Source organism: Artemia sp. Qi Xiang Cuo, chromosome 15 (genome assembly GCF_049724085.1).
Source record: "Artemia sp. Qi Xiang Cuo chromosome 15, ASM4972408v1, whole genome shotgun sequence".
NCBI classification, from domain to species: domain Eukaryota; kingdom Metazoa; phylum Arthropoda; class Branchiopoda; order Anostraca; family Artemiidae; genus Artemia; species Artemia sp. Qi Xiang Cuo.
In genome coordinates, this window is record NC_142808.1 from 58,075,372 (window position 1) to 58,100,795 (window position 25,424).

Consider the following 25,424-nt stretch of genomic DNA (forward strand, 5'->3'; position numbering starts at 1 on the left):
TTTCACGATTCTCGTTCCTAACCTTTTGTCTATATTGACTTATCTAAGACGTTAGATCCTCCTGTCCCACCAAAGGCACCCAGGGCATCCACGAAGAGCAACCAGTCGCTCTGCGTGTGGGCCGCCGCCAAAACATCTTCCCATTGGTGTTGTATCGTCGTGTGAATGAATTTTTTTGAATATGGTAGCTAAAACTACAAATTTATCTCTTGTCTTTATTTTCGTTTCTTTTTTTCTTAAAGCGGCGTTCACATGCGTGTCTAGCTAAAATATCATGTATAGACATGTGTCTGACCAGAAATCAACGTCTAGAAAATTACCGTTCACAAGAAGAAGTCAGGGTTTAGCTAAAACTACAAATTTAGTTTCAAATAGATTACAGTTGTGATTTCTAGCCAATCAAGAGAGCTTATGCGGACTAAACTTTCAAAATTGTAATCCCTATTTTTACTGTCACAAGATAATGGATGAGAGAAGCCAAACAATTGCCTCAGTGTACTTCGCTATTACGTCTGCTGTTGCATATTTGCCTAAAATGAAAAAACAATTAATGAGAAAGTAAAAATTAAATTTCAGTTTTAAAATGTAAACATAGATGATGAAAATAGTGGAACTTGACACATTCTGATTGGTCGTAATAAAAAATCCTAGACTTTGAGTTCTAGAGTCTAGAACTGGATACTTAGCTGTTACTTGTCTAGCCAAGCCCCAAATTTTACTTGTGAACGGTAGTTGTCTAGACATTGATGTCTGGCTAGACATGGATTCTAGCTAAACACGCAAGTGACGCCGCTTAACTAGACCGACTTTATTTCTGAACCATGGAAATGATTATTTGGCAAAATAACAGAAATTACCAAGAATAAGTTAAGCAGCATATACATAACTGCAAATATATTGAAAACTAAAGCTTCCCCGAACACTAGCCGTATCGTTGACGTCAATTGGCACCCATTGAGTTTGGTTGCTTCTAAAAAAATCAAATATTTCGGGAATTTGATCAGGTTTCTCAACAGCATTAAACTAGGTGCTACTGAATCGTGATAAATATTTAGATGTCGCTTGCGGGTGTGGTGTAGAAGCTGTGTGAAAAAAATTAGGCCTGTGGCACCTACTTTCTGGTTTTAAATCAGCGTAATACCCAAAATCGTTTAATGTTAACAAACATAAAGTTAACACATTGAAGTTGTCGGATCTCAGGTCAGTTTAATATTGCGAATAGGCTTGAAGAAGAAGTTGAATGCACACTTATTGTTCTGGTTTCAGATCAGTTAAGTAACGAAACCTGGTTTGTAATGAGCCATAATGCAGTTGAAAGTACACTTTTTCTATACTGGTTATCCTGTGTCCCCCTATGGTACCATCCGGCAAAACTTAAGGTTATTACTGTTTCAAGCTTAACTGTGTTCTAAAATTTGCCATTAAGGCTCGATTTTTTACAATACATAATGAAGCCTATTGTTATTTTAAGCTTGGTGCTAAACTAAAGTGCAAAACTATAGGAATTCTGTTATACTATGTGGTACTTGAAAGCATAAACTGAAGTTTGGCAAGCAGTGATTAAAAGAAATAAAAATATATTTTATCCATTTTAAGTCTTGACGCGCTAAGGACTTTTCTATGATAATTAACTTTTTACAAATATTTCTGAACTACTACTACTACTAACAACTCACTGCAGCACCAAGCCGCCTGAGGCCAACACAGCTACGCACGCTCCTCTTCCATCCCAATCTATTCAAAGCCTCCCTTTTTACACCCCTCCACGAAGTTCCCATTTCCTTTAAATCTTTCTTTATGACGTCCTCTCGCCCCAGACGAGGACGACCTGCTTTCCGTTTAGCCCTAGACGGTTGGCCAAAAAGAACAATTTTCGGCAATCTGTCATTCTTCATGCGCACAACGGGCCCTAGCTACCTCAACCTTTCTTTCATTATAGCCCTAGAGAGCGGTATTGAACCACATTTTTCGTATAGCCTATTGTTTGAAATACGGTCAGTCAGCCGGGTACCCAGAACAATCCTTAAGCAATTTCTTTGGAAAACATCTAGCAAATCTTCATCCGCTTTTCGGAGCGTCCATGTTGCAGAGCCGTATTTGACCACTGTCATCACTGTAGCTTCTAATATTCTAATTTTGGTTTGCAGACTTATCTTCCTATTTTTCCAAACTTTTTTTTAACTGTGACAAAACACCCTGAGCCTTGGCTGTTCTACTTTTAACATCTTCCATGCTACCACCATCTTTACTAATAATACTACCAAGGTAAGTGAAGCTGCCCACCTGATCAATCTTTTCATTACCCAACGTCACCTTCATCTTCATCTTCACTTATTCCTAGCCTTAGTATCTTAGTCTTCTTAACATTAATTTTCAAACCAATTCTAGCACTCTGAACTCGCAAAACCTCTAAAACTTCACTCATTTTGTTCACACTTTCATCTAGGATGCTTAAATCATCAGCATAATCCAAGTCCAGGAGACTTTTTTCCTCTCCATTTGATTCCGTGGTCTCTCATTGCCTTTCCTGTGCTCCTTAAAACCAAGTCCATCAAAATAATACATATAAAGGGGGATAGAACACAACCCTGCTTAACTCCTGATTTAATATAAAACCAGCTGCTAACCTCATTTTCTACCTTAACCGCAGCGGTGTTAATTTCGTACATAGCACTAATCACTATAATGTATTTGTCTGGTATACCATACAAGGATGAAACCTTTACCAAAGCTCTTCTATCAAAAGAATAGAACGCTTGCTCATAATCTTTGAAACTGAGGACCAAAGGTGTTTGAAAACTCAGGCATTTCTCAATTATTAGCCTAAGAGTGAAAATTTGGTCAACACACCCTCTACCTTTTCTAAAACCGCACTGTTCTTCTCTTAAAACTTTGTCTACGGCATCTCTCACTTTAAAAAGTATCATATTACTAAGTAATTTACTACCTACAGAGACCAGACTAATGCCTCGATAATTACCACACTCACTTTTATCAGCTTTCTTATAGAGTGGCTTAATTAAGGTTTTTCTAAAATCGTTAGGTACTTCCTCTTTTTCAAAAATCATATTCATAATCTTCAGTAACTTATTTCTAACCTCAGAGGCACCATGTTTAAGAAACTCATTTACCACCCTATCAGCATCTGGAGCCTTATTATTTTTTAATCCTTTTAGTACCGTTGCTAATTCCTTCTCACAAAACAAATCTTCTTTCACATCCAAGGTATCACAAACTTTTTCATTTTTCTCTATATCTTTTCCTGCAACTCTATCTCGGTTAAACAAATTCTCAAAATGTTCGGCCCATCTCTCTTTGGCTTTTTCTTTTCACTAATTGCGGCCCCATTCCCATCTTTAACTGGGCCAAGTCCGGATTGACTGCTCCCTCTCAATTTATTAACATGCCAGTACAATATTTTACTATTATGCCTTCTAACTGCATCTTCCAGATCCTCGGTAATTTTGTCCATGGCCTCCACTTCACATCTCCTTAGTTCATATTTTAATGCTTTTTTCACTTTCTTTACATTCCTTTTGTTTTCATATGATCTATCACTCAGATAATTCTTGTACAAGTCCTTTCTCCTCTCTATTAAAAATAAAGCTTTTTCACTAATAATCTTAGCTGCAGTTCTAGCTTTCTTCCCTAATACACCTTCAACAACTTCACAAATTATTTTTCTAAAATTATTCCAACCATCTTCTTCATTATTAAATTTTAAACTCTCAAGTTTAGTATTCAACTGTTCCTGTAAAGTTTCTTTCAAATTCTTATCCTGGAGTCTACCAACATCATAACTTCCCGGGAGGTAGTTACCCTTCCGATATTTCAACTTTAAATTAACCCTAGACACTACTAGATGGTGATCTTTACTTTTAACATCAATCAACTCCTATGTACCCTAGTATCTTGTATTGATCCTGCCAGTCTTCGGTTTACTATAACATAATCAATGTGTTTGCTGTCTTACCATCCATCACGTGAATACCATGTTAACTTATGAGCCATTTTATGACCAAACACTGGTTATAACACTGGTGGACCAAACATTGGTTATAACTAGATTGTTATACCTACAAAATTGCAAAAGTCTGTATCCATTACTGTTTTCTTTTCCTACACCAAAATTACAAGGGCTAGGATACCATCTATCCCTATTTCTACCGACCTGGGTGTTAAAATATTCCAATAATAACAACATATTTCAACATGGGGACCTTTCTATTTGCTCCTGTAGCTTTAAGTAAAATTCATCTGAGTCACTAGTATGTCCGTCAGACGGTTCTACAGGGGCGTATACTGCTATAACTGATACTCTGAACTTTTTAGTCATAAAATCAGCAATTAGTATTCTATTATTAATACCTTCCCAGCCTAAACAAGACTTAGCAGCTTCCTTATTCATCGTGAGCCCTACTCCCTGTCGATGTATCCCATCCTTCCTGCCTGAGTAAAAAAATTCTATATCACCGAATTTCATGAATCCAGACCCTGGGATATGAGTTTCTGAAGCCCCTAATAAGTCCAGTTCGAATCATCTGAATTCGTCAGTCAAAATGTCAATACGATAGTCATTTTTTAACGTCGTAACATTCCAAGTTCCAATTTTAATCATTGAATTTATTTTTGCCTCAGGAAAGGCAATGATCCCGGATACCAGTGCAGGACGGGGATCACATATATTCTCAATTCTACACCGAAGTGCTTGAGCCGGCTTAGAACCGGACAGCAAGAAGTCCCTGGGACCTCCATGAATGGAGGCTTTGTGCAACCTGGGCCCATCTCGGTCACAACATGGTTTTCAGCACTTGGCGATGCTCTTCTATCAACAAGAGTCGAAATCCTGCACAGACAATTTCAAGCCTTATCTCCGACTTATTATTTACTCATGTCTATAGATATTTTGCTACTATGGGGAGGCAGCCCATAATAGATAAATTAGCTAGGAAGAGGTTTTTCAGTCCGAAGACGCCCATCAAAACAAGCCGAGCCCAGAAGAATTGTCCATTATTCAGAATCCCGTGCGAATGCTGTGTCGCTTACTAGGCTATCATTTCCTCGAGGGGTGCCACTCCTCAAGTGGGAATAGAGTTGACCGCAAAGTCCCCAGTCTTGCAGGTACCTCAAAAAGGTTGAGACAGCCCTTTGCAGAGGCCGTTGTCCATAGATCTGGATCTTACGCCCTGTCGCAGTTGTCCTCCTATAGAGGATCCTCCCGCGATGGTGTTTTGCATCATCATGCAATTTAACCCACTACTGGGAGAAGGTTTGTAACTCATGGGACTTGTGAACAAACCAGTGGGCCCTTTTGAGTGAGCATTTGAGGGACCTTCTTCCTCCTCCGCCTGAATTTATGACCCCTGTCGAGGGTGCCCCAGTTTCTATTATGGACCCCCAGAAACAAGGCCCCTCTTGGTCCGTGCCTCCTATGGAGGTACCCTACTCATCTGTAGGGCGTTCCCCTATCGCCACTTGGGGACACGCTGAATGGCCTGGGGGAGGCCGAGAACATAAAAATGAAATTAATTAAAAATATTGTTTCCTTTAAACATGGAAAATGATATAGTCTTCTTTATGTTTTTTTAAACATCAAATTGTTCTAGAGAAGTATGAACAAAGTTAAAACTTTTTTTTTTTTGTAAAACTAATGTCTAGCTGAATTTATTGATTTACTTCATTATTAGCTTGTAAAACTAATGTCTAGCCTGTTTTATTGATTTACTTCAACATTAGCTTGTAAAACTAATGTAAAATACTGATTTGAAATTAATATAAAACTAATATCTATTCTAATTTATTGATTTTCTTCAACATTAGCTTGTAAAACTAATGTAAAAAACTAATGTAAAATTAATTTCTGACCTAATTTATTGATTTACTTCAACATTAGCTTGCAAAACTAATGTAAAAATCTAATGTAAAATTAATGTCTGGCCTAATTTATTGATTCACTTCAACAATATTTCTGAACTTGGGGAGCAAAGTAAAACTAAAACAAAAGTAAATACGGAGTCAAAACTAAAGTTAAAAGTCATTATATTGAGTTGAAGATCTTTAGAGATATTTAGTTTAAAATTCTAATATTTTTAGTTGAAACATAGCTAGTACTCCAATTGTTTAATTTTGCTATGAAATAGGAAAAGTAAGCTTTCAATGTACCAAGGCTGATTTTTTAGCTATATACTACTTAATGAGGCTATCATTGTTGAATTTCGGTTGTCTATTTGGTTGTATTCGTGGTGTCTTTTGTAAGGGTTGAAGACCCAAAATGGAAATTGTGAAGAGTGAAGTAAGTAGAGCGAGGCCACAGAAAGTATGCAAAGCGGTTGTTTTGCTAAACAGGTATTAGGTTATGTAGGTTATAGGTTATATTAGGTTATATAGGTATTAGGTATGTTTATGTATGTTTATCTTATATGTTGTATGGTTTTTAAGGACTGGAGGATCCACGTAAGATGTCAAGCTTACCGTTCCAAGGAAGATCTACTTTTTCTTGTTTTGACGCCAAAGAATCCCATGTACCTGATGATCCAATTCTTATAGATGATGGCTATCAACTTCCAAGTCAAGTAATTGTGCCAAGGTAAGAACATCTATGTCAGTCTAGTTATATATATATATATCCGAAATATTATAATCTTGATTCGTTTACGATAGCAATTGTTCTCTTAGAGCTCATCAAACAGGTCGTGGTAACGAACTGTAAGCAAGGAGTGACCCGGCCCAATAGTAACCAACATGGGCGCCAATATGGAGAAGGGGGGCGCCCCCCTGGCTGAATGATGCTACCTTATTTTTATATTTTTGTCCTGAGATTCCTATTATATAGCATAAAAAGTGCCAATTAGACTCGGTTTGCCCTCCCAAACCCTAAAAAACGGGATTTTGATACCACAATATATTTCAAAAGAATCGGCTTGTTATGGTGGTTAATTAAAAAAAAAACTTCCACAAAATAAGTTTTTCAAAGAAAAATAAAGAACTCCATTAAACAAAAATGAGCAAAATTAAAATCAAATAATCTACCAAGCGTGAAACTACCACAAATCAGCATTGATAAATAAATGAAACCCAAAACGAACAGAAATTACAATAAATAACCGAGTCAAACTCATAACGAGCAGAAATTAACATAAGTAGGGCTCAAAACCCCAATGCCTTCCCAAAGCCAGAACATAATTTGCACTTTACTTAAAAAATATAAATGTTTTTACTTTTGTAACTTTAATAAATCAAATAATATTAACGTTTTGATGACTAAATATTAGTATATGTATATTAAACTGACAATGCACATTCATTTGTATTTTTTTTTCAGTAAAGTGCAAATTATGAGGGCTCTGATGGAGTTATCATCCTAAAAGACCTAACTTCCAGAACTTTCTACTACGCTGAACAAAATGGATATCTCAAAATTTTAATTGGATGTGTTTGGGGACATGGTGGGCGCGAGAGGGGGGTTAGTTGCCCTTCAATCGCTTTCAACTATTAAAAGGGCACTAGTCATTTCAATTTCCAATCGAATGAGCCATTTTTGAAGTTTCTACGACGACGGATTCTATAAAAACCTTATATGCCCCCAGGGCATAACTTACAACCCTTGGCCTGAGGGCTGTGGGGGAGTGTCTTCCTCAAAAACTCAATTTCTATCTGGAAATCCACAACACTGAACAAAATGGCTATCTAAAAATTTTGATTGGATGTGTTTGGGGAAAAGATGGGCGAGAGGGGAGCTAGTCGCCCTCAAATCACTTTCGACTATTAAAAAGGGCCCTAGACCTTTGAATTTCCAATAGAATGAGCCCTTTTTCAAGTTTCTATGACAAAGATTTCAATAAAAACTTATATGCCTCCAGGGCATAACTTATAACCCTTGCCCTGAAGACTCTGGGGGGAGTGTCCTGCTCAAAGGTATAATTTGCTGAACTTTTAACTGCGTGGAACAAAATGGCTGTCTCAAAATTTGGATTGGTTGTGTTCGGGGAAATGGTGGGCGTGGAACGGGTGTTAGTTGCCTTCCAATCACTTTCGACTATTAAAAAGGGCGCTAGCCGTTTCAATTTCTAATCAATGAGCCCTTTTTGAAGTTTCTATGGCAACGTGTTCTATAAAAACTTTACATGCCCCCAGGGCATAGCTTACGATCTTTGTCCTGAGGCCTCTGAGGGAGTTTTCATCCTGAAAGGCCTAATTTACAAAACTTAAAACTATGTTGAATAAAATTGCTATCTCAAAATTTTGATTGGATGTGTTTGGGGAAAAGGTGGGCGTGAGAGGGGGGTTAGTTGCCTTCCAATCACTTTCGATTGTTAAAAAGGGCACTCGCCCTTTGAATTTAAAATCGAATGAGCTTTTGTTGAAGCTTCAACGACAACGCCTTCCATAAAAGCCTTATATTCCCCCAGGGCATAACTTACAACCCTTGCCCTGAAGGCTGTGGGGGAGTGTCCTCCTCAAAAAATAATTTCTATATGTGTGTGTGTGCATGTGTGCATGTGTGTGTGTGTGCAGGTGTGTGTGTGTACATGTGCATGTATGCATGTGTGTGTGTGCATGTGTGTGTGTGTGCATGTGTTTGGGTGCATGTGTGTGTGTGTGCATATGTGTGTGTGTGTCTATGTCTGTGTTTGTGTGTGTGCATGTGTGTGTGTGAGTGTGTGTATGTGTGGGTGTATGTGTGTGTGTGTGGGTATGTGTGTGTATGTGTGTGTGTTAATGTGTGTATGTGTGAATGTGTATTCATATGTGTATGTGTATGTGTGGATGTGTATGTTTGTCTGTGTATGTTTGTATTTGTATGTGTGCATGTGTATGTTTGCATGTGTATGTGTATGTATGCATGTGTATGTGTGCATGTGTATGTGTATGTGTGTGTGTTTCTATGTGTTTTTATGTATGTGTGTGTTTGTGTGTATGTGCGTTTGTATGTGTGTGTTCATGTGTTTGTGTGTGTTCATGTGTGCATGTGTATATGTGCATGTGTATGTGTATGTATGCATGTGTATGTTTGCATGTATATGTGTGCATGTTTATGTGTGCATGTATATGTGTGCATGTGTGTGTGTGTGCATGTGTTTGGGTGCATGTGTGTGTGTGTGCATATGTGTGTGCGTGTCTATGTATGTGTGTGTGTGTGCGAATGTGTGTGTGTGAGTGTGTGTCTGTGTGGGTGTATGTGTGTGTGTGTGGGTCTGTGTGTGTATGTGTGTGTGTTCATGTGTGTATGTGTGCATGTGTATTCATATGTGGATGTGTATGTGTGCATGTGTATGTTTGTCTGTGTATGTTTGTATTTGTATGTGTGAATGTGTATGTTTGCATGTGTATGTGTATGTATGCATGTGTATGTGTGCATGTGTTTGTGTATGTGTGTGTGTTTCTATGTGTTTGTATGTATGTGTGTGTTTGTGTGTATGTGCGTTTGTCTGTGTGTGTTCATGTGTTTGTGTGTGTTCATGTGTGAATGTGTATATGTGCATGTGTATGTGTATGTATGAATGTGTATGTTTGAATGTATATGTGTGAATGTTTATGTGTGCATGTATATGTGTGCATGTGTGTGTGTTTATGTATGTGTGTATGTATGTATGTGTGTGTATGTGTGTGTGTGTGTGTGTGTTTGTGTTCATGTGTGCATGTGTGTGCATATGTGCATTTGTATGTGTGCATGTGTATGTTTGCATGCGTATGTGTACATATGTATGTTTGCATGTTTATGTGTGCATGTGTATGTGTGCATGTGTATGTCTACGTTTGTATGTTTGCATGTGTATGTTTGCATGTGTATGTGTGCATGTGTATGTGTGCATGTTTATGTGTGCATTTGTATGTGTGCATGTGTATGTGTGCATGTGTATGTTTGTAGGCTTGTGTATGTGGGCATGTGTATGTGGGGATGTGTGCATGTGTATGTGTGTGTGTATGTGTATGTGGGTGTGTGTGTGTATGTGTGTGTATGTATGTTTGTGTGTGTCTATGTGTATGTGTGTCTATGTGTATGTATGTGTTTATATATGTGTGTGTATGTCTGTGTGTATGTGTGTGTGTGTATTTGTGTGTGTCTATGTGCCCTCGTGTGTGTGTCTATGTGTGTCTATGTGTGCGTGTATATGTATGTATGTGTGTATGTGTGTGTTTGTGTGTGTATGTGTGCATTTGCATGTATGTATGTTTATGTGTGCATTTGTATGTGTGTGTATGTCTGTGTGTGTATATGTGTGAGTGTATGTTTGTGTTTGTGTTTGAGTGTATTTGGGTGTTTGTGTGTGTCTGTTTGTGAGTTTGTGTATGTGGGTGTTTGTGTATGTTTTTGTGTGTGTGTGTGTGTGTTTGTTTGTGTTTCAAACGTTAGAAGACGCTTACAATGATGATGACGAGTGTCTTAGGAGTGCTAGAGAGAAATTGTAGTGTGGTACTGTGGCGTGAATTACTTGCGAAAAGCCGAATGAATGAGTTGAAGTAAAAGTTTTAACAAGTAATGTCTGAAAACTGTTTTGGAGAGATGGGGCGATGACAGAGGGGTGTCACAGGGGGTGTTAGAGAGTAGTTATAGTTTGGTACTGTTGCGTGAATTTCTTGCGAAAAGCCGAATAAATGACTTGTAGTAAAAATTTTAACAAGAAATTTCTTAAAATGTGTTTTGGGGAAGATGGGGTGATGACAGAGGTTTTTCACAGGGGCAGTAATAGTTTGACAATGTGAGGTGAAATGCTTGGTGTATCAAACACTTATAAAGAAGGGGGGAGTTCTCTGTTTTCAAAAATATGTTGTTTAATGGGATTTTTTAGCCTATTTTTGGAGCGACAAAAGGTTGAAAATGTCCTAGGAGGCGAGGACTGGTACCACTAGGGTGATGGAGGGGGGTATGAGGGCTGGTGTCAGTGTGAAAAGAGTGTGGCAGCCCCATTCCGCTCTGGGCCATAAGTATACTTTTTAATGGTTTGTGTATCTACCCTTCTCGTAAGACTAGCTACTTATCTTCCAACCTCTCCCATTAGGTGCCATTGCTTAAGATGTGCACTGTCGCTATTACGCAGCACCCGCGTTTGTGCCGTGCTAGGGGGGTCCCCCAGGGGGTTCTGGTGTCTAGCTTGCAAGATACAATGACGTCATCCATATTAAACCTGGTCACGGAAATTCTGGGGATCTTCCAGAGAAACAATGTATCAAAAAATGGGTTGGAATCTTGGCAATACAGAAGAAATATTGGAACGCCTGGAATCACGAGTGGTCTTTCAGGGGTGGGAATCTTGCCAACTGACCGCAAGAAACAAGGATGCCGTGACGTTGGAGGTGGGCATGTCCTAGAAATTCTATGATAATTTCCCTATTATTACTACTTTTTAAATTATCTCAAGCGAGACCATTTTTTAACCTCCTTTATCGCCTAGCCGAAGTCCAAATTCTGCCCCCCCCCCCCGGAACGAGTAGACACTGACCAAACTCCCCAGTAGTGCGCGGGATGGGTGGGAAGAAGAATTTCTCAAAATAGAGTTTGTGCCTTTGCGCGTTTTGATATTTTTGCTGAAAAATGCCCCCTGAGTTGCATGAGGGCTGAGACAAAGGGAGGTTATGCAAAAATCGGAGATTCTGTTGAACGTAGATTCAATTAAGCGGGTTCAGATGAACGGTTATAAAATTTGGTCCCGTTTATATATAAATCAGAATGTTGGGGTTAAACAGAGGTTTAGTTGAACGGGGGTTAAGTTAAATGGGTTATGTTGTACAAGGGTTGATAAAATGTTGGGTATAGATGCGTCATGCCTCCCCTTTGGATTTATTGCGAGTCCAAGCAAAAAGTTGTATGTTCTTAGAATTTCTGAAAATGTATAGGAATATTGAATCTCCTGTTTCAGAGGTGGGATGCCGTATGAGCCACATTTGTTTCTAAAAGGTACTGCAAATCCTATAAAATAAACTGATAACATAAACATTTATTTTAGCCAAAAAAAGACTGTGTCTCTTCAGTACAGGGGTTTTCAAGCGAATTGTGGTATAAAACTAGCATTCTAGTCAATGGAATGCCGAAAAGCTAAAAGTTATATGTTCTTAGAATTTCTGAAAATCTTTACGAATATTGAATCTCCTGTTTCAGACGTGGGAATGCCGTATGAGGCACGTTTGTTTCTAAAAGGTACTGTCAATCCTATAAAATAAACTGTTATCATACACATATATCTTAGCCAAAGAAGACTGTGTCTCTTCAGTACAGGGGTTTTCAAGTGAATTGTGGTATAAAACTAGCATTCTAGCCAAAGGAATGCCAAAAAGCTAACAGTTAAATGTTTTAGAAGTACCATAAATTTATACAGGTATTGAATGCATTTCCCTTTATTAATATCTTGAGAGCAAATGTGTCCTGGAGCGTGTCAAATTTTGAGAGTAACACGTCATTCTAGTGTATGCCAAAAATGGGGAATCTTAGGTATCTTATGTCAGGTTAATTTTAGACTATTAAGAGTAGGACACAATATTTGGAATAGCGGTTTAGTCCTCTCGGTTAGAGTGCGTTCCCCTTGGAAGAAAATTGACCTTTTCAGTCCTTGTGGGGTCAAGAACTAAGGAAAAAGAATGAAAGAAAGAAAATTGTCAAACAAGGTATTATCGGTCTGTGATGGTTGCGCAATCATTAAGTGATCCTACATAAAGTGTAGGCCGCCATTAATTTAATGAAAGAAAAAAACGCTTTGAGCGTTTCGGGCGAAAAAAATTTATTACGTCACAGTGTTGCATAATCATTACGTAAGGTGTGAGCTGTCGTTACGTTCTAAGCGAGGGTTACCTCATGGGTACCTGTGGCAGGGTGAGATAAAATTGTGTCAAGCATAACACACCAGTAGAAATGGGGGTACCAGCGCAATCCCTCACCCCTGCTGCCACCTATAACTTTTTTTAACACCATATATTGGCACGAGAACCACGTGGTTTATGGTTTTTGTCAATGAGAATGAAAAAACAGGAATTTTCTCACTTGAAAAACCAGGAATTTTGTCTGTTTTATGGTTTTTGTCAGTGAGAATGAAAAAACAGGAACTTTCTCACTTTCATGGATGTCAACAGCAATTTATGTATGTTTCATGGTTTTTGTCAGTGAGAATTGGAAAACAGTATTTTTCTCACTTTGCTGTCAGTCATTAATCAAATTGTTTCCGGGCAAAGTTTAGTAATGTCTGACAGGTACTGCTCCAGGAATAGATCCAAGTCATTAATGTCTTTGCCTCGGAAACAACTCTTTTGGTCGAACTCCAAAGGATATTAATAACCAAACGCCATGAAAACAATTCTCCATGAAACATCTTAACGATGAATTGTTTTAGCGCGGGAATCAGGTTTCTTATTAATTTGAAATGCATTAGCGCAGAGATGTCAATAACAAAGGAACACGCTGAATTTACGTTTAGGGATTATTTGGACGAAACTGTTTTAGACAGGTTATGGAATTATTTCGGCGAAAGATTTTTGAAGAGATTTTGGAAGAGGATTTGAAGGTGAAACTCTGTGGTCGTTATAATAAACAAGTTTCATTTGAACAGTGTTGTGAGGTCCTCTACCCCAACCCCAAAGGGTTCCGATCCCCCTACCCCAACCCCAAAGGAAGCCTCCTGTCCTCAAAGGTCCCCCAAGCTCCCAAAGGGCCACCGGCGCCCCCAAAGGCCCACCCCAGACCCCCAAAGGCCCACCCCGGGCCCCCAAAGGCCCATCGAGCTCCCAAAAGACCAACGGGGTCCCAAAGGCCCTCTACCGGTCCCCAAATGCCCCCCAGGCTCCCAACTGGCCCCCCGGACCCCCCAAGGCCCTCCCCCGGTCCCCCAAGGTCCCCCGGGCTCCCCAAGGACCAAACCGTCCTCAATTGCCCCCCAGAACCCCCAAGGCCCACCCAGTGCCCCAAAGGCCCACCCCCCGTCCCCAAAGGTCCCCCGGGCCAGAGAAGCGCCGCCGGGATGCGCCGTGGGCCAGGAAAGCGCCGCAGGATATGCCGCAGGGATGCGCCGCGGGTCAGGAAAGCGCCGCGGGGGAGGCGCCACAGGGAGGCGCCGCAGGAAAGCGCCGCAGGATGCGCCGCAGGGATGCGCCGCAAAAAAAAAAGTAAACTAAAAGTAAAAATTTCGAAATGTCATCCCCCCAAAGCCCACCACAGTCCTCCCAAGGCCCTCCCCTGGTCCGCAATGGTCCCCCGGTCTCCCAAAGGGCCAACCGGCCCCCCCAGGGTCCCCCACACCCCCGCCCTGGGCCCCCCAAAGAATCCCACTCCATTTTTTTTAATACTTTTTTATGGCTTTATTATATCTTTTCTGAACAAGTTCCATTCATAATGTCATTCCTAAGCCCATTTTCCAACCTCAAAGAGTCCCCTCCCCAATTCGTAAATACTATCTTGAATTTTTTAACATAGTATTTTTTTAACTTTTTTATGTATCTTAAAATGACATGAAATATGCTTACGGCTCTACCAATCGTACTCTGTGCTTGTTCATGGACATGACGTGGCTTTCCCACTGGTACTCTATGGCAGGTTATCGACACTACCTAGTTTATTGCATGCATTAAATCAGTATTTTTTACGCAGTGGAAGGATAAACACAATTCATATCTGTAAAAAAGTGAGGATGAATTATTCGACGAACTTATGTGCACATGATAAAATCATTGTCGTATTGAATGCTAACAAGGAGAAATACCTGAACTATGAAACGAGTGCAAGCGGTAACACTATTGGAAATGTATGCATGCGTTGTCATGACAGCGAGAAGTTAGATTTCTTTGGAGTACCCAAGAATTTCAATCGTGTAAACGGTGGATATGCAAGAGTATCATTACCAGAGAAATTAGTGCTCAAAGAGAATGCAAACTTAAAAATAATTGTCGATGATCGGGGACAAATCCTTGCTAGGGTTTCTGGTAACACATTACCTGTTGATAAATCCTATCATCATCTTTCCGGTATTAGCATTTTAAAGAGAACAAGAAGGAGAAGACAGGCATACTCCTGCAATAATGTCATTAATCATATCTTGTCAATATGCCAAAACTGGCATCTATGTAAAAAGAATGTGACAGTAGACAGTGAAATCACAGGCAGAATAAAAAGGACATTAGCAGACAATATCATCAATGAATATAAAGATGAATTGTCGGAAAGTGAAGCGCAAGTGTACTAATAATGTGTAATAATGCATTTAACGTATTTTTATATTAATATTCTACATCTCTTTATTTCATTAAAAATATTTATGCATTATTTTGTTAAGTGTTCATTATTTTAGGGTACGCTAGAACGTCAAACGTTCAGAATATCTATTAAAAAGATCAGAGATGTAAGAAAAAGAATTTTTAAAGATAAAGATACTACTAGCAGGCTCAATTTTTCATAGAAGATAGAAAAGTTCTAGATCTCTTCTGAATTTTACCAAAGAACACAATTCACTTCTAATTTCACCAGAGAAAATAAAAAGCTTCCACTTCAGTTTTAAGTTCACCGAGACATAAAAAATTTAAAGTTCACTTCTAAATTTTTCTGTAGAAGATAGGAAAAGTTATGCTATGATTATGATTATTTTCCATGGAGATAAAAAGTTTCACTTTAATTCTAAATTTTCATAAATTCAAGTCCGACCTTTCTTAAAGAGTCAAATTTAAAGTTATATTCCAAATATTTTCCCGGAAGACGAAAAGTTCAACTTCGATTCTGAAATTTTCTCAATGAAAATGAAATAAGCTATTGATCATTTCTATTTTCCCAAAATAATATAAAAAATTTCCACTTCAATTCAGATTTTTCTCAAACATATTAAAAAATTGTAGATACTGTTCCAAATTTTTCATTGAATTTAAAAATTCTAAGGTTCTCTTCATAATTTTATAAATAAAAGTTAAAAAAGCAACATATCAATCATAATGCAACCAGAGAAAATAAAAAGCTTCAACTATAGTGTTAACTACACAAAGACATAAAAAATTTAAGGTTAAATTCTAATTTAGTACGTGGAAGATTGGAAAAGCTATCCTCAGATTGTGTTTATTTTCAATGAAGATAAAAAGCTTCACTTTAATTCTAAATTTTCTTGAATTCAATTCCAACCTTTCTCAAAGAGTCAAATTTAAAGTTCTGTTCTAAATATTTCCTCGGGAGAAGAAAAGTTCAACTTCAATTCTGAATTTTCTCAATGAAAATGAAATAAGTTATTGATCATTTCTATTTTCACAAAAGAAATATAAAAATTTTCCACTTCAGTTCAGATTTTTCTCAAACAGATGAAAAAATTTAAAATACTGTTCCAAATTTTTTATAGAAGATAGAAAAGTTCAAGTTCTCTTCTGAATTTTACTAAAGAACACAATTCAATTCTAATTTCAAGGGAAAATAAAAAGCTTCCACATCAGTTTTAAGTTCACAAAGACATAAAAAATTTTAAGTTCAATTCTAAATTTTTCCGTAGAAGATAGGAAAAGTTATCCTATGATCGTGATTATTTTCCATGAAGATAAAAATTTTTACTTTAATTCTAAATTATCTTCAATTCAGTTCCGTTCTTTCTCAAAGAGTAAAATTTAAAGTTCTGTTCTAAATATTTTCCTGGGAGAAGAAAAGTTCAACTTCGAATCTGAATTTTCTCAATGAAAATGAAATAAGTTATTGATCATTTCTATTTTCCAAAAATAAATATAAAAATTTTCCACTTCAGTTCAGATTTTTCTCAAACAGATGAAAAAATTTAAAATACTGTTCCAAATTTTTCATAGAAATTAAAAAAGTTCAAGTTCTCTTCTGAATTTTATCAATGAACACAATTCAATTATAATTTCACCAGAGAAAACAAAAATCTTACACGTCAGTTCTTTATTTCACAAAGACTTTGTGAAATACATACAATTTTTTATTTCTTTATGTCAAATTTAAAGTTCTGTTCCAAATATTTTCCCGGAAGAAGAAAAGTTCAACTTCGATTCTGAATTCTACTAAAGAACACAATTCAATTCTAATTTCACCAGAGAAAATAAAAATCTTCCACTTAAGTTCTTTATTTCACAATGACATAAAGAAATTTAAAGTTCAATTCTAAATTTTTCGGTTGAGGATAGAAAAAGCAATACCATACTTGTGAATATTTTCCCGGAAAATAAAAATTTCTAGTTCAATTAAAAATTTTCTCAACGAAGTCAAGGAAAGTTCAAGTTCTCTTCTGAATTTTCTCAATGAAAATGAAATAAGTTATTTATCATTTACATTTGCTCGAAATAATATGAAAATTTACAATACACTTCAAATTCTTCTCAAAGAGATGAAAAAAGTTAAATTTTTGTTCCAAATATTTTCCAGGAGCAAGAAAAGTTCAAATTCGATTCTAAATTTTCCCAATGCAAATGAAATAAGTTACTGATCAATTCTATTTTCTCAAAATAATATAAAAATTTTCCACTTCAGTTCAGATTTTTCTCAAACAGATGAAAAAATTTAAAATACTGTTCCAAATTTTTCATAGAAGTTAGAAAAGTTCAAGTTCTCTTCTGAATTTTACCAAAGAACACAATTCAATTCTAATTTCACCAGAGAAAATAAAAAGCTTCCGTGCCAGTTTTAAGTTCACCAAGACATAAAAAATTTTAAGTTCACTTCTAAATTTTTCCGTAGAAGATAGAAAAAGTTATCCTATGATTGTGATTATTTTCCATGAAGATAAAAAGTTTCACTTTAATTCTAAATTTTCTTAAATTCAATTCCAACCTTTCTCAAAGAGATGAAAAAATTTAAAGTTCTGTTCTAAATATTTTCCCGGGGGAAGAAAAGTTCAACATCAATTCTGAATTTTCTCAATGAAAATGAAATAAGTTTTTGATCATTTCTATATTCCCAAAATAAATATAAAAATTTTCCACTTCAGTTCAGATTTTTCTCAAAGAGATGAAGAAATACAAAATACTGTTCCAAATTTTTCATAGAAGTTCAAGTTCTCTTCAGAATTTTACCAAAGAACACAATTCAATTCTAATTTCACCAGAGAAAACAAAATCTTCCACTTCAGTTCTTAATTTCACAAAGACATAAAGAAATCTAAAGTTCAATTCTAAATTTTTCGGTGAGAGATAGAAAAATTAATACCATACTTGTGAATATTTTCAAAGAAGATAAATACCATACATTTGAATATTTTCCCGGAAGATAAAAAAGTTCTAGTTCAATTTAAAATTTTCACAATGAAGTGAAGAAAAGTTCAAGTTCTCTTCTGAATTTTCTTTAGGAAGTGAAAAAAGTTAGCTCAATTCTGAATTTTACCAATGAAAATGAAAAGCTCCCACTTCAGTTCTTAATTTCTCAAAGACATAAAACAATCAAAGTTCTCTTCTAATTTTTCCAAGAAAATAAAAAGGTTCAATTTCAGTTCAGTTTTTTTCTCAAAGAGATGAAAAATTTAAAGTTCTATTCTAATTTTAAATTAAATTTTAGCTCCTTTGTCTTATGGATTTACCCCTCAAATTTCTAAATTAGAAAATGAGGGACTCGTTCTATTATTAAAGACAATCGTTCAAACTCGTTCATCTAACCTCCAAAACACTAGGTTAGGTTAGGTATAAATAAATATTAATAAATAAATATAAACATTTCTACTTTTTTAAGTTAGGTTTGGTTAACTTTTCATGAGCGATCATTATAATTTAACCTAACCTTTCCCGGCGAGTATGGTTAGGTTAGGTTAGATTAAGTTAGGTTAGATTAGGTTAGGTTAGCCCACGTACGCGTCACTTAGGTTAGCTTAGGTTAGGTGAGAGACAGGCAAAACGTTAGGTATATGATTAGGTTAGGTTAGGTTAGATTAAGTTAGGTTAAGTTAGGTTAGGTTAGCCTACGTACGCGCGCGTACGTAGGCTAACCTAACCTAACCTAACTTAACCTAACCTAACCTAACTTAATCTAACCTAACCTAATCATATACCTAACTTTTTGCCTGTCTCTCGCCTAACCTAAGCTAACCTAAGTGACGCGTACGTGGGCTAACCTAACCTAATCTAACCTAACTTAATCTAGCCTAACCTAACCATACTCGCCGGGAAAGGTTAGGTTAACTTATCATGAGCGCTCATTAAAAGTTAACCTAACCTAACTTAAACATGTATAAATGTTTCTATTTATTTATTAATATTTATTTATACCTAACCTAACCTATTGTTTTGGAGGTTAGATGAACGAGTTTGAACGATTGTCTTTAATAATAGATCGAGTCCCTCATTTTCTAATTTAGAAATTTGAGGGGTAAATCTATAAGACAAAGGAGCTAAAATTTAATTTAAAATTAGAATAGAACTTTAAATTTTTCATCTCTTTGATAAAAAACCTGAACTGAAATGAAACCTTTTTATTTTCTTGGAAAAATTAGAAGAGAACTTTGAATGTTTTATGTCTTTTAGAAATTAAGAACTGAAGTGGGAGCTTTTTTCATTTTCATTGGTAAAATTCAGAATTGAGCTAACTTTTTCACTTCCTTAAGAAAATTCAGAAGAGAACTTGAACTTTTCTTCACTTCATTGTGAAAATTTTAAATTGAACTAGAACTTTTTTATCTTCCGGCAAAATATTCGAATATATGGTATTTATCTTCTGTGAAAATATTCACAAGTATGGTATTAATTTTTCTATCTCTCACAGAAAAATTTAGAGTTCAACTTTAGATTTCTTTATGTCTTTGTGAAATAAAGAACTGAAGTGGAAGATTTTGTGTTCTCTGGTGAAATTTGAATTGAATTGTGTTCTTTGGTAAAATTCTGAAGAGAACTTCAACTTTTTTAACTTCTATGAAAAATTTGGAACAGTATTTTGTATTTCTTCATCTCTTTGAGAAAAATCTGAACTGAAGTGGAAAATTTTTATATTTATTTTGGGAATAAAGAAATGATCAAAACTTATTTCATTTTCATTGAGAAAATTCAGAATTGATGTTGAACTTTTCTTCTCCCGGGAAAATATTTAGAGCAGAACTTTAAATTTTTTCATCTCTTTGAGAAAGGTTGGAATTGAATTTAAGAAAATTTAGAATTAAAGTGAAACTTTTTCTTCATGGAAAATAATCACAATCATAGGATAACTTTTCCTATCTTCTACGGAAAAATTTAGAAGTGAACTTAAAATTTTTTATGTCTTGGTGAACTTAAAACTGACGCGGAAGCTTTTTATTTTTTCAGGTGAAATTAGAATTGAATCGTGTTCTTTGGTAAAATTAAGAAGAAAATTTGGACTTTATTAACTTCTATTAAAAATTTGGAACAGTATTTTAAATTTTTTCATCTGTTTGAGAAAAATCTGAACTGAAGTGGAAAATTTTTATATTGTTTTGGGAAAATAGAATTGATCAATAACTTATTTCATTTTCATTGAGAAAATTTAGAATCGAAGTTGAACTTTTCTTCTCCCGGGAAAATATTTGGAACAGAACTTTAAATTTTTTCATCTCTTTGAGAAAAATCTGAACTGAAGTGAAAATTTTTATATTATTTTGTGCGAATAGAAATGATCAATAACTTATTTCTTTTTCATTGAGAAAATTCAGAGGAGAACTTGAACTTTCCTTGACTTCGTTGAGAAAATTTTAAATTGAACTAGAAATTTTTATCTTCCGGGAAAATATTCACAAGTATGGTATTGCTTTTTCTATCCTCCACCGAAAAATTTAGAATTGAACTTTAAATTTCTTTATGTCATTGTGAAACAAAGAACTTAAGTGGAAGATTTTTATTTTCTCTGGTGAAATTAGAATTGAATTGTGTTCTTTATTAAAATTCAGAATCGAAGTTGAACTTTTCTTCTTCCGGGAAAATATTTGGAACGGAACTTTAAATTTGACTCTTTGAGAAAGGTCGGAATTGAATTTAAGAAAATTTAGAATTAAAGTGAAACTTTTTATCTTCATGGAAAATAATCACAATCATAGCATAACTTTTCCTATCTTCTAGAGAAAAATTTAGAATTGAACTTTAAATTTCTTTATGTCTTTGTGAAATAAAGAACTTAAGTGGAAGATTTTTGTTTTCTCTGGTGAAATTAGAATTGAATTGTGTTCTTTGGTAAAATTCAGAATAGATCTTTAACTTTTCTATCTTCTATGAGACATTGAGCCTGCTAGTAGTATCTTTATCTCTAAAAATTCTTTTTCTTTCATCTCTGACCTTTTTAATAGATATTCTGAGCTTTTGACGTTCTAGCATACCCTAAAATAATGAATACTTAACAAAATAATGCATAAAATATTTTTAATGAAATAATGAGATGTAGAATATTAATATAAAAATACGTTAAATACATTATTACACATTATTTCACTTGCGCGTCACTTTCCGTCAATTCATCTTTATATTCATTGATGATATTGTCGGCTAATGTCCTTTTTATTCTGCCTGTGATTTCACTGTCTATTCTCACATTATTTTTACATAGATGGCAGTTCTGGCAGGTAGACATGATATGATTTATTACACTAGTGCAGCAGTAGGCCTTTCTTTTTTTCTTTGCTTTCATTTGAATAGTAATACCAGAACGATGGGAATAGGATCTATCAATAGGTATCGTGCTACCAGAACTGTAAGCAAGGAGTTGTCCCCGATCATCGACAATTATTTTTAAGTTGGCATTCTCCTTTAGCACTATGATCTCTGGTGCTCTCAATCTCGCATATCCACCTTGAGCAATTTTGAATGATTTCGATAGTCCAAAGAAATCTAACTTCTTGCTGTCATGACAACGCATGCATACATTTCCAATAGTGTTACCGCTTGCACTCGTTTCATAGTTCAGGTATTTCTCCTTGTCAGCATTCAATACGACAATGATGTTATCATGTGCACATTCGTTCGTCGAATAATCCATCCTCACTTTTTTACAGATATGAAATGTGTGTTTATCCTTCCACTGCGTAAAAAATACTGATTTAATGCATGCGGTAAACTAGGTAGTGTCGATAACCTGCCATAGAGTACCAGTGGGAAAGCCGCGTCGTGTCCATGAACAAGCACAGAGTACGATTGGTAGAGCCGTAAGCATATTTCATGTCATTTCAGGATTTCAGAAAATTAGAATTAAAGTGAAACTTTTCATCTTCATGGAAAATAATTACAAATCATAGTATAACTTTTCCTATCTTCCACCGAAAAATTTAGAATTGAACTTTAAATTTCTTTATGTCTTTGTGAAATAAAGAACTGACGTGTAAGATTTTTGTTTTCTCTGGTGAAATTAGAATTGAATTGTGTTCATTGATAAAATTCAGAAGAGAACTTGAACTTTTTTAACTTCTATGAAAAATTTGGAACAGTATTTTAAATTTTTTCATCTGTTTGAGAAAAATCTGAACTGAAGTGGAAAATTTTTATATTTATTTTGTGAAAATATAAATGATCAATAACTTATTTCATTTTCAATGAGAAAATTCAGAATTGAAGTTGAACTTTTCTTTTCTAAATTTTCTTACATTAAGGTCCGTTCTTTCTCAAAGAGTACAAATTAAAGTTATGTTCTAAATATTTTCCTGGGAGAAGAAAAGTTCAACTTTGATTCTGAATTTTTTCATTGAAAATAAAATGAGTTATTGATCATTTATTTTTTAAAAAAATAAATATAAAAATTTTCCACTTCAGTTCAGATTTTTCTCAAAAAGATGAAAAAATTTAAAATACTGTTCCAAATTTTTCATAGAAGTTAAAAAAGTTTAAGTTCTCTTCTGAATTTTATCAATGAACACAATTCAATTCTAATTTCACCAGAGAAAACAAAAATCTTACACGTCAGTTCTTTATTTCACAAAGACATAAAGAAATTTAAAGTTCAATTCTAAATTTTTCGGTGGAAGATAGGAAAAGTTATAATATGATTTGTAATTATTTTCCATGAAGATGAAAATTTTCACTTTAATTCTAATTTTCTTAAATGCTGAAATGACATGAAATATGCTTACGGCTCTACCAATCGTACTCTGTGCTTGTTCATGGACACGACGCGGCTTTCCCACTGGTACTCTATGGCAGGTTATCGACACTACCTAGTTTACTGCATGCATTAAATCAGTATTTTTTATGCAGTGGAAGGATAAACACACAATTCATATCTGTAAAAAAGTGATGATGAATTATTCGACGAACGAATGTGCACATGATAAAATCATTGTCGTATTGAATGCTGACAAGGAGAAATACCTGAACTATGAAACGAGTACAAGCGGTAACACTATTGGAAATGTATACATGCGTTGTCATGACAGCGAGAAGTTAGATTTCTTTTGACTATCGAAATCATTAAAAATTTCTCAAGGTGGATATGCGAGAGTGAGAGCACCATAGATGATAGTGCTAAATGAGAATTCAAACTTAAAAATAATTGTCGATGATAGGGGACAACTCCTTGCTTACAGTTCTGGTAGCACGATACCTATTGATAGATCCTATTCCCATCGTTCTGGTATTACTATTCAAATGAAAGCAAAGAAAAAAAGAAAGGCCTACTGCTGCACTAGTGTAATAAATCATATCATGTCTACCTGCCAGAACTGCCATCTATGTAAAAATAATGTGAGAAGAGACAATGAAATCACAGTCAGAATAAAAAGGACATTAGCAGACAATATCATCAATGAATATAAAGATGAATTGACGGAAAGTGACGCGCGAGTGAAATAATGTGTAATATTTTATTTAACGTATTTTTATATTAATATTCTACATCTCATTATTTCATTAAAAATCTTTTATGCATTATTGTGTTAAGTGTTCATTATTTTAGGGTATGCTAGAACGTCAAACGCTCAGAATATCTATGAAAAAGGTCAGAGATGAAAGAAAAAGAATTTTTAGAAATAAAGATACTACTAGCAGACTCAATGTTTCATAGAAGATAGAAAAGTTCAAGATCTCTTCTGAATTTTACCAAAGAACACAATTCAATTCTAATTTCACCAGAGAAAACAAAAATTTTCCACTTAAGTTCTTTATTTCACAAAGACATAAAGAAATTTAAAGTTCACTTCTAAATTTTTCTGTAGAAGATAGGAAAAGTTATGCTATGATTGTGATTATTTTCCATGGAGATAAAAAGTTTCACTTTAATTCTAAATTTTCTTAAATTCAACTCCAACCTTTCTCAAAGAGTCAAATTTAAAGTTCTGTTCCAAATATTTTCCAGGAAGAAGAAAAGTTCAACTTCGATTCTGAATTTTACTAAAGAACACAATTCAATTCTAATTTCACAAGAGAAAATAAAAATCTTCCACTTAAGTTCTTTATTTCACAATGACATAAAGAAATTTAAAGTTGAATTCTAAATTTTTCGGTGGAGGATAGAAAAAGCAATACCATACTTGTGAATATTTTCCCGGAAAATAAAAATTTCTAGTTCAATTAAAAATTTTCTCAACGAAGTCAAGGAAAGTTCAAGTTCTCTTCTGAATTTTCTCAATGAAAAAGAAATAAGTTATTGATCATTTCTATTCGCACAAAATAATATAAAAATTTCTACTTCAGTTCAGATTTTTCTCAAAGAGATGAAAAAATTTAAAGTTCTGTTCCAAATATTTTCCCGGGAGAAGAAAAGTTCAACTTCGATTCTAAATTTTCTCAATGAAAATGAAATAAGTTATTGATCAATTCTATTTCCCAAAACAATATAAAAATTTTCCACTTCAGTTCAGATTTTTCTCAAACAGATGAAAAAATTTAAAATACTGTTCAAAATTTTTCATAGAAGTTAAAGAAGTCCAATTTCTCTTCTTAATTTTACCAAATAACACAATACAATACTAATTTCACCAGATAAAATAAAAAGCTTCCGCGTCAGTTTTAAGTTCACCAAGACATAAAAAATTTTAAGTTCACTTCAAAATTTTTCCGTAGAAGATAGGAAAAGTTATCCTATGATTGTGATTATTTTCCATGAAGATAAAGTTTCACTTTAATTCTAAATTTTCTTAATGTCAATTCCAACCTTTCTCAAAGAGATGAAAAAATTTAAAGTTCTGCTCTAAATATTTTCCCGGGGGAAGAAAAGTTCAACTTCAATTCTGAATTTTCTCAATGAAAATGAAATAAGTTTTTGATCATTTCTATTTTCCCAAAATAAATATAAAAATTTTCCACTTCAGTTCAGATATTTCTCAAAGAGATGAAGAAATACAAAATACTGTTCCAAATTTTTCATAGAAGTTAAAAAAGTTCAAGTTCTCTTCAGAATTTTACCAAAGAACACAATTCAATTTTAATTTCACCAGAGAAAACAAAATCTTCCACTTCAGTTCTTTATTTCACATAGACATAAAGAAATTTAAAGTTCAATTCTAAATTTTTCGGTGAGAGATAGAAAAATTAATACCATACTTGTGAATATTTTCAAAGAAGATAATACCATACATGTGAATATTTTCCCGGAAGATAAAAAGTTCTAGTTCAATTTAAAA

At 34.8% G+C, this 25,424-nt stretch overlaps 1 protein-coding gene across 1 annotated transcript in view; it reads left to right on the forward strand.

The window, feature by feature from the left end:
• The window catches only part of LOC148943909 (uncharacterized), a 141,830-nt gene extending 135,231 nt beyond the window's left edge, over window positions 1-6,599 (forward strand). The window contains exon 18 of the mRNA XM_089101279.1: window positions 6,439-6,599. Within this exon, the coding sequence (XP_088957405.1) occupies window positions 6,439-6,590 (152 nt within the window). The 3' untranslated portion in view covers window positions 6,591-6,599. The remainder of the gene's footprint in view (window positions 1-6,438) is intronic.
• The last annotated feature ends 18,825 nt before the right edge of the window (window positions 6,600-25,424 follow it).